The sequence below is a fragment of the Crinia signifera genome, chromosome 1 (genome assembly GCF_055691185.1).
Source record: "Crinia signifera chromosome 1, ASM5569118v1, whole genome shotgun sequence".
Classification (NCBI taxonomy): domain Eukaryota; kingdom Metazoa; phylum Chordata; class Amphibia; order Anura; family Myobatrachidae; genus Crinia; species Crinia signifera.
Window position 1 is genome coordinate 60,524,514 of NC_139217.1, and position 10,478 is coordinate 60,534,991.

At 40.8% G+C, this 10,478-nt stretch overlaps 1 protein-coding gene across 7 annotated transcripts in view; it reads left to right on the top strand.

Moving 5' to 3' along the window:
- Positions 1 to 10,128, top strand: part of CPEB2 (cytoplasmic polyadenylation element binding protein 2) — a 130,534-nt gene extending 120,406 nt beyond the window's left edge. For all 7 annotated transcript variants that reach the window (XM_083158341.1, XM_083158328.1, XM_083158331.1 and 4 more), the window contains 2 exons: positions 3,428 to 3,609; positions 6,352 to 10,128. In XM_083158341.1, the coding sequence (XP_083014467.1) occupies positions 3,428 to 3,609; positions 6,352 to 6,579 (410 nt within the window). In that variant the 3' untranslated portion in view covers positions 6,580 to 10,128. The remainder of the gene's footprint in view (positions 1 to 3,427; positions 3,610 to 6,351) is intronic.
- Positions 10,129 to 10,478: the final 350 nt, after the last annotated feature.

Below are 10,478 nucleotides of genomic sequence, written 5' to 3' on the forward strand. Positions count from 1 at the left end.
ATCCGTTGGCATACATTTGCCTTAATGCAGTGGTTCCCAAACTGTGCGCCATGGCAGGACACTTGCAGGGGTGCCCCCTGGGTTGGTGGTCCAGGACCAATTCAAATTATTTATGGTCAATGTAATAGGCTTAACTAATGCTTGTGGTTTCGGAACATAACGTGTACAGACAGAAGTGAATCCTGTCCCTAACCACATAACTGTCGAAGGCGGACATATATAAGCACAATTTACTTCATTCACTATTTTTCTCTAAATTTCTCAATAAGAAACTTTTGGCCTAGGGGTGCTGTGATTCCAAAAAGTTTGGGAACCAACTGCCTTAATGTATGATCTAGAAGTTCCTAATGAAGTTCTCTTTAATAATAATGCTGTATTATTAAACTCAGTCTGTGATTTCCATAAAGTCTGTATAGTACAGGTTGGGTATCCCGTATCCAAAATGCTCGGGACCAGGAGATTTTTGGATAACAGATTATTCCGTATTTCGGAATATTTTAATATTTCAATGATGTATTTTGAAGTATCTTGCATTTATGCTGTATAAACACATAAAATAAACACAAATATATTTTATTACCACATAAAATACACACAAAGATATTTTATTTGTTCAAAGAACAAGGTTTCAAAACATGAAACAAAATTTGTGTACTATCTCACATATTGAATTTGAATGCCAAGCAATCATTGTCTTGCACATATATAGTGCCAGTTACATATCATGTCCTCAGTAGTGCTGTTACAAATGTCCCCAGTGAGTTTTTAGCAAAAAAAATTTATTTTTTTCACTTTCTGAAAAGTATGGTTTTCGGATAACGGATATTCGGATACGGGATACTCAACCTGTATATGCTGAATAATGAGGTGTACAGTTCAGTCTCCTATTTAAATTATATTTATTAACCCCTTGAGTGGTGAGTTTTGCTGGGGCAGGACAAACCTACCAGGGCAGGTTTGTCCTGCCCCAGCAAAACCCACCACAGAGCTGGCAGCCACCCCCCGAGTCTTCTCCCCCCCCCCCCCCCTCCTGCCGCTCCCCCTGCTCTGGCGCCGTACGCCGGATTTCCTGTGACCTGTTGCTGCCCCAGCCGCTGAGCATAATGGGTGGCAGGCTCGGGGATGTTCGGGTCGGCTCGGGAGGACTCGGGCACCCAAAATCCCAAGCCGCGCCGAACATCCCCAAGCCCTGCTTATTGCTAGAACTAATGGCGGCGGTTGCAGGGGAGTTTACTCCGGCGTACAATCGCCATTGTTGGGAGGGGAAGGGACAGCAGAGCGGCCACTGGGGGGGTGGGGGGTGCCCGGACAGGTGATGCGCCAGTGGTGCACACCTGGACACCACTGACGCACACCTTCATTTTAGTGGTATGCCCGGAAATTTTCCAGGACAGCCCGCTGCGGCAGCGCAGCTGAGCCCGGAAAATTTCCGGCCATACCATTTAAGAGGTTAAAACATGTGTATATATATATATATGTGGGTACTCTTTACTTAGAAGGGCGCCCACGATTTTGATCGTGGGCATCGCTAGTAAAAAATCTCGGGCATCTCGGGGATTGAATGCACTAAAAAATCGGGTGCGATCAACCGACGAGATGACCGAGATTTCCCATAGGGAACAATGTTAAATGTCTCAATTGACCCAATTTTCCTGTTCAATGCCTCAATTGACCCGATTTTTCCATAGGAAACAATGTTAAATGGGCCACAGAGGCCAAATAGGCACCCTGAAGTGTATAATGGCCACCCGAATTGTTAACGCCACCCCACGATCAACGTCAACCCGATGCGTGGCGAGCGCAGCGAGCCCGCGAGGGGCGGCGGTACGCGTCCTACGACCTTTTCATACCCCTACTATCCACGTCGGCGTGGAGTTGAGAATAGAAAGTGTGGCGAGCGCAGCGAGCCACCGAGCCCGAAGCGTGGCGAGGGTACGCGGACAGCTGTGAAGCCCGCGAGGGGACGCGGATACCTGTGAAGGTATCCGCGTCCCCTCGCGGGGCTCGCTGCGCTCGCCACGCTTCGGGCTCGGTGGCTCGCTGCGCTCGCCACACTTTCTATTCTCAACTCCACGCCGACGTGGATAGTGGGGGTATGAAAAGGTCGTAGGACGCGTACCGCCGCCCCTCGCGGGCTCGCTGCGCTCGCCACGCTTCGGGTTGACGTTGATCGTGGGGTGGCGTTAACAATTCGGGTGGCCATTATTCACTTCAGGGTGCCTATTTGGCCTCTGTGGCCCATTTAACATTGTTTCCTATGGAAAAATTGGGTCAATTGAGGCATTGAACAGGAAAATCGGGTCAATTGAGACATTTAACATTGTTCCCTATGGGAAATCTCGGGCATCTCGTCGGTTGATCGCACCCGATTTTTTAGTGCATTCAATCCCCGAGATGCCCGAGATGGGCGCCCTTCTAAGTAAAGAGTACCTATATGTGTGTGTGTGTGTGTGTGTGTGTGTGTGTGTGTGTGTGTGTGTGTGTGTGTGTGTGTGTGTGTGTGTAAATAAGTATAATGTAAATAGGAGACTTAACTGATTAATATATATACGTTTTATATACATGTGTGTTTTATACATACATACATACATACATACATACATACATACATACATACATACATACATACATACAGTGAATCCGGTGTGCTGACGCCAAACGCACTGCCTGTACATTCAGGAATGAGGCGGCAGTCTCCGGACTGGGATGAAGCGTGTATTCAATTATATGATTACAGACATACTGCCGCCGACATCTCAATGTCGCATAGGACGTTTTTTATTTTTCAAGGCTCTATGTGAACCTTGTGTTGAAACGTCGGCAGCACTATGTCTGTATAGGCCGTGTGTTCGGTGTCAGCACACATACATACATACACTTACATTGTGTGTAGCTAGCTAGCTAGATATATCCATAGATACTGGCCTATCTGACCCTCTCCATGAGGGAGAAAATGCTCTGTTCCTGGACTTCTCTGGTAAATTTTACCTCCCCAGAGCAGACATGAGTAATGCTGCTATTTACATCTCATTGCTGTGCATGGCCAGTCAATAGCACTGAATGTATTAGTGATCTGTCGGCTGCCGCCCACTCATTCTCTAAACATAGACATTATGCAGTGTCTGACAAAGAGCTGCTGTATTGATGCATTAAATATTTGTTTATACACTGATAACGAATGCTCTGACATTGGGTGGAAACACCGCCAAGGAAGCGAAATGTTGTAAGTGAGATTACCATACTTCAGGTGTTATTACTATAGTTATAGGTTTTTTTTTTGAATGCCTTCTAAAGAGAAAAAGCAGAGCCCCATGAGGACGATCACATAAATATGGAGCCACAGAACCTAAAACATTTGCAAGTTTGAACCACGTTAAAAGTAAAGCACCTTCCATTGCCATTAATAAGGTTCTTTTCCTTCCTCTAGTGGAACTGGCCATGATTATGGATCGTCTCTATGGAGGGGTGTGCTATGCGGGAATTGACACCGATCCAGAATTGAAGTACCCCAAAGGTGCTGGGCGAGTTGCATTTTCCAATCAGCAGAGTTACATTGCGGCCATCAGTGCTCGGTTTGTGCAGCTACAGCACGGCGATATCGATAAACGAGTAAGTGGCTTAGTTTTTTCTTTCTAGTGTACAGGTAGCCAGCTCTGGCTATGTGTGACCCGAGTAGTACTAGATTTCATAGCTCTCTACACAATCAATTGCTTGTTTATTTAGAATTGACCGCCTCTTGCTCTGAATTTTCCCATGGAATTTTTTTTCTTCTTGCAGTTTAATTGTTACTTATTAGGGGCTAATTCTATAATGAGTGGGGTTCCGCCGGAATGCTCAGTGAGAAAAAATAATAATTTTGCCTCGCGCTGCCCTTATAAGGCACCGTTGCTTAAATTCCTGAGAACCCCAAGTGATTAGCACAGCCGCACATCCCGTGGGAATTAATGTACACTGTTAAATGGTCTTGGAAATGGCTCTCTGTGTAGTTCTCTGGATCACCTCTAGAATGCCCATTAATAATACTATAGCACGTACTAGACTACATCTGGCTAACCTCATATTTGTCCAATGTCCTTTTCGGGAAGGAAATAATTATCATATTTTATTTACAGGTTGAGTATCCCCTATCCGAAATGCTCGGGACCGCGAGCATTTCGGATAGGGGAATTTTCCGGTTTTTAGAATATTTTTTTGCAGCCATACTTACCTGTCCCCTGATGGTCCCCGGGCGTCCCTCGGCGTCCGCGCAGTCCCCGGGCGTCCACAGCAGGCCTCTGGCATCTTCTCCTGGTCTCCAGCGGTCCCAGGAATGCATTGCGCGAGTGTGCGCGCGCACCGGTGACGTCACCGGCGCGCGCGCGCGCACACTCGCGCAATGCATTCCTGGGACCGCTGGAGACCCTGGAGAAGATGCCGGAGGCCTGCTGTGGACGCCCGGGGACTTGGTAAGTATGAAAAGAGGGTTAGGGGGTTAAAAAATTTTTTTTTTCGAATGATTCCAAAAACCACAGTTTTTGGAATAATTCGGATAAGGGATGTCCGGATACCGGATACTCAACCTGTATAAGGCGCCACAAGTGGTTCACAGTGCCGTACATAGGGCACACATTAGAACAATACAGGGTACACAGAACTAAAATAGAGCACAGATAATTAGCAGCACAATTCTTAGTACACAATACAGCTGAGCTGTAAGGAAACAGAGGAGTTGTCTAAGTACTACTCAGGGGCAGGTTGCCATTAGTAGAGATGAATGAACACAAGTGAGAAGAGATGCGGATATAGATGGTAGATGTAATTGAAATGCGACAAGAGGGCTGTGGGAACAGGAGGAAAGGGGACCCTGCTCCAAGGAGCTTACAGTCTAGAGCAGGGCTGGGCAACACCGGCCCTCCAGATGTTGGTGAACTACACATCCCAGGATGGTTTGCATTAGTTTTGCTATGTGGCCATGCTGAAACTGATGCAAGGCATGCTGGGATGTGTAGTTCATCAACATCTGGAGGGCCGGTGTTGCCCAGCCCTGGTCTAGAGGGTGGGGGAGACAGACAGGGGACACAAGGTGCAGGCCAAGAGGGCTGAAGGCAAGAAGGGAGCGTAGCAGGAATAGTCAGGACATGAGGTTTCAAATAGAGATCTACACATCAGTATTGGGACCTGAGTAGATCTCTAAGGGGGAGCTGTATCAAGCCCTCCAAAAGAGTGGAGAAGTTGCCTTTAGTGACCACTCTGCTTCTATCTATTGTATAGAATATCTCTTTAATCACTTCACTAGGATTTATACATCTGCCCCATAGTTCTTGTAAGCAAAGTAGACTAACATTATGTAATAGTTATAGGAGACTTGTTAACAGAGTTTAAAACATAGAGAATATTAGCATTATCTCTTATGGGTTGAGGTGCGACCCGTAATAGTTTATCTGCACCTCTGTAGCATGTGGTAAAAAATAGTAATCCAGCAGTAAAATATCAAGCCAAATGTGCTTGTAATAAAAAAAAAAAAAAAAAAAAAAGAAAAACACTTAATATGAAAAATAGTAGTATTTTCATATTACTTGTGGCCAGCAGCATCATGTTCTAGAACTGAGACTTAAGGGGAGATTCAATCGCCGTCGAGCATCTCCCGTGGGGGAGATGCTCGACGGGCCCTATTCAATGCTGTCTTCTCTAGCTGTCGGGCTCGTTCTGCCGAGAACAGCCGGGAAGTGACGAGCTGCCGGCTGCAGCTCGTCACTTCCCGGCCGCAACTCGCAGCCACGCCCCCTTCTCGCCGCTCGGCAGCCGGGACATTGAATCCCGACTGCCGAGCTCCAGACGAGCTCACCGAGAACAGGACAGGGGCACGGCTGTCGCGCTAGCTCGACAGCCGTGCCCCTGACATTGAATACCCCCCTTAAAGTAGGCAAGTATCAACCTGCTCTGTGCACAGCCAGGCAATGCAGCACATTGCCAGTTACTGAAAAATTATTACTATCTAGTGTAAGGCTTCCCGGTACCCTAGGGAAAACTTAAGTCTACTGCCCCATCCCACCAAACACCCACTTTCCAGCCCCTCAAGTGAAAGTGTAGTGGTAGTGTCTTAGATCTTCCACATCTAACACCTGCATTGGAACAAGGATGTCTTCCCAATAGGCATCCTTAATTTTGTGATAGGCAGACTCCGTTGCGCCCCCAGATGCTGGTGCCCTAGTAAGCTGCCTATTGGTAGAGCTGGCCCTGTTAATCTTGGTCAATCTTAACCTTATCCAAACCATTTAATTTGTCACAGCACTTTAATGGGGCCTTTATTATACCGGCTTGCCGAGTCACGCATTGCATAACTGATGTTAGAATTCTCTCCCCTGGTTACAGGTAGAGGTGAAACCATACGTGCTTGATGATCAGATGTGCGACGAATGCCAGGGAGCCCGCTGCAGTGGGAAATTTGCTCCGTTCTTCTGTGCCAACGTCACTTGTCTGCAGTATTACTGCGAGTTTTGCTGGGCGAACATCCACTCCCGTGCCGGTCGGGAATTCCATAAGCCACTGGTGAAGGAAGGAGCAGACCGGCCTCGTCAGATCCACTTTCGCTGGAACTAAGAATTGCTTATCACCACTCACTGAGAGATGGGTGCATGCGGCTTACTGTGTTTAAAAATACTGACATGCAGAGGAAATAAGTGCATTCTTCTGCTTCTCACCCCAGCCCTCTATCTGTGCATCTGTATCAGCAGCCAAAACACTAAAAGCCTCTTGTTTTTCACCAAAACCCCACATCTCAGGCTTAATAATTATTTGTGATATTTTCATGTTAAAATATTTTTTTTATATATTTTTTTTCTAAGTTCTTTTTTTATATGTAATGCTGAAATATTAGATATGGGAATGTTCTGCATAGGGGCAACACAGTCTGCTGCTATATATATATCTATATGGATGAAGTGTGCACTTATTTCTAGACATGAATTTTTAACTTAAAGATCAGCCCCAGTTATTTACCAAAGGTAGCAATTAATAGTGAAAATGGAAAATGTCTGCTACTAAAAAGATTATTTTTATTGTTGCTATTTTAAGTGTGTATGTAAATTTTAAAAAAAAATATAGGGTTGATTTTTTTTTTTTTTTCGCTCTCCATTTTGACTTGCAAGAAATAATACCTCAAGATAATCTGATTTTTATTAGCTATTTTTAAACATTTTTAATCATAAGCTGTATTAGCTTTGCTGCTATATAGGTGTTGTGTGTAATGCCACCTATTTATACAGGATTAAAAAGTTTTCAAAATCTGCATTGCAGAATAATGCAGGCAGCACAATATGGCTGAAACTGCCATAGTTTTAGAATGTGAAATATGCATGTTTACCTACCTGTCTACACCATATGCATGCACTAGAACTATTAACTAACCACAGATACGGTATTGCAAGGTACAGTAGCATGAGCTAAATTTACAAAATTTTGTAGCAAAAAAATAAATAACAAACATATTTGCATGAATTGTGACTCAAGTAAAACAAATGTCCTTTTTAATGTGTACAATATGAAAATTTGTTTTAGATTAGTAAGTGCAGCCATTTTGTGTCCTGGTTAGTCGTGGACTTCAATTTACAAGGATTGGATGTGATACTGTAATCCCAGTGCAATAGTTGTGATGTGTGGTTCTGACTCTTGTGATGTGAAGTAGCATAAAAAAAAATTAAATTGTATTAAGTTTTTACGTAGCTTCCCCGCCCAATTTAAAATGTCATGGTTTAAAACTTTCTATAAAAACCAAAGATGGCCAGCACATTTAATCAGTCACCAAATGTATAACTCAAATGCTATTTAGTGGTGCATATAAAGTAAGAAATAATATTACTATTAGTAAAATGCTTGATGCTTTCGATTAAAATAAAAGTCAAAATGGAGATGGTATGATGCAGACGGCTAGTTGCATAACAATTCCCCTCTACCGTCAAGTCAACAGTGATACGTGGCTAAAACTTTATTTTGAAATTGGTTTCCTCTGCACACATTTTTTTTTAAATATTATTTTTTTAAATAATTTAATTAAGGCTGCTAAATGACCGCACATTTTTGATTATATATTTATTTTAAGAAGCCAACAGTAATGAATAATAGTTTTGGCTAGGAAAAAATATATTAAACATCAATTAAAAATATTTATATTCAGTAAGCCATGAGGTTATGCAACTAGCCCAAAACAAATATTTCAGTGTAAAAACTAAAAAAATTGGAATATTTTTACTCCACAAATATACCAATTTAATGCAGAAAGAATAGAGACAAAAATGGGTTTCCTAGGTACTACCCATTTGACAATCTTCTGTTTATGAAAATTGCATTCTTACCGGTTGTCAACAGCGTGCTTTTTTGTACTGTACGATATGTGACTTGTCTCACCTTGATGTTTCAATGTGGTTGTAGTTCACGTTTTAAATGTTTGAAATTGTTACTGTTCTAAAGAGTGCTTTCTAATTTATTTATGTACCCCTACCTGTTCCTTAAACAGATCTGTCATGTTCCCTTGGTCTTCATATTATGAATAGTATTTTATCAAACTTAACCCTCCCCTCCTAACTCCAAAACAATTCTGACTTTGTTATGCACTATATTTTTTTATCTTTAAGAGAAATCTTTGACAGTCAGCTGTTTTGAAATGCGCTTGTTTTAATTAACATCTCTTTTTGCAATACCTCAATTTTTTGGATTTCTAAGAAGAAAAATTGCCATTATCTTATTAAACTAATGAATTAGAGAGGCGCATCTGCTCAAGTGAGAAAACAAAAAACAAAATTCAATTTAAAATTGTTGGGAAAATATATCCCTTTCAACCATTTAGTAAAAAATACTTGGAAATGAAATGGAAATTAATCTAAATGGGGGATTGGCAGAAAGTCATTTTATTGTCATTTCACTTCTATGTGGAGCAGTTAATGCTGCTTCTAGTTCTAATCCTGCTTTTTGTGTGTGTACTTGTGTGTAGTAAATTCTTATTTTCTAATTGTTGAACACTGTATTGGATTTTTTATAAATCATATTTATTTTACTATTTTTGTAGAAGATTGCTAGTTGATTTTGATTGTATTTTTATATTTTTAAAGCTTCACTTTTGCTCCCCCAATGTGCATATTGCTGCCCTAGTGTATGACTATGGAGGAAAAAAAATTAAATCCACACTTTTTGTTAAGAAGGAAACATTTAGCATTTATATATTTGTGTATGGACAACACTTGATATTGTATCCCTGACGCATCTGGCTGCACAATGCCTCTCCTCAAAGATGCTAGAAAACTTGAATATAACACATTTTGGAAGGCTGATTAACCTCGATTCTGTGTTGTGATGTGCAATACTGTTTCTAATATTTGTATAAAAAAAACAGTGTAAACCTTTTTAATGCAAATTTATTTTTTTCATTGCATATTTTGCAGATTTTATCCACAGTGTCATTTTTTACTGTCAGAAAAGATACCCCTTTTGTCATTGCAACTATTTTTTAAAATCCAGAAATCTTTGTACTGATGTAAATGATTGTAGTTATTTTGGATAGTGTTTTGCTAACAAAAGGAGAGACTTTTTTCATGCATATTTCTATTTTGTTGTTTTTTTGTGTTTTATTCTTTTTTTGTGTTTTTTGTTTTTTAGAAGTAATATTCTTGTCATTAATATCATTTTGTATTTTTATGTGGGAAAAATATAATTTTATGACGCTAATTGCTAAAGTTATTTTATTTTGAATTATTTTTGGAGCTGAGATCTTTATACTATTAAAGCAACTAGTTTCTAATTCAGAGTTTCTGTATAGAATGGCACAAGTGGCTTACGGAGTGTTTGGATTGTAATTATTAAAGGTTCTTTGATATGCAAATTTAGTTGATTTATATTTTTTGGGTATTCTGTATAATTAAGAGCCCACGCTTAAGGACACTAGGTGATTGCCTTCAGCTTGAACTTTTTATTTTTTATTTTTTGAGATAGTTTAGTTAAAATTTTACTGTTATCTTCCAGGTGTCTAAATCTCCAGTCTGTCTGTTGTACTGGTAATTTAACTCTGTAATGAAATAGTTTGCTGCCAACTATTTATATTAAGTAATTTTTAAATATTTGTAATATTGTTGACTGACTAATAAACTTAAGTTATTGGCATGTCGTCTTTTATTGGCTCATTAATGCTAATCATTATTTATTCAGAAAATGAAACCTACTCCTACTTGCTGCTTAGATAATAAAAACTTTGTATACACCAATTATTATTATTTTTTTTTTATTATTATTTTTATGGTGTATGAAACTTAACCAGACCCTCCAACATTAAGCTGTTCTAACAGGTTCAAAAATCTCGGGTTCCTAGACTTCACACTTAATTTATGATTGCAGTCACATTTCTAGTCAGTTGAGAAGTCCAACACAAGTAACAGCAATTGTAAACTAAATGGAAAGACCGGGACAGAGCATTTCATATATTGGTGTAGAATTTCTCAAACACCATCCTTATT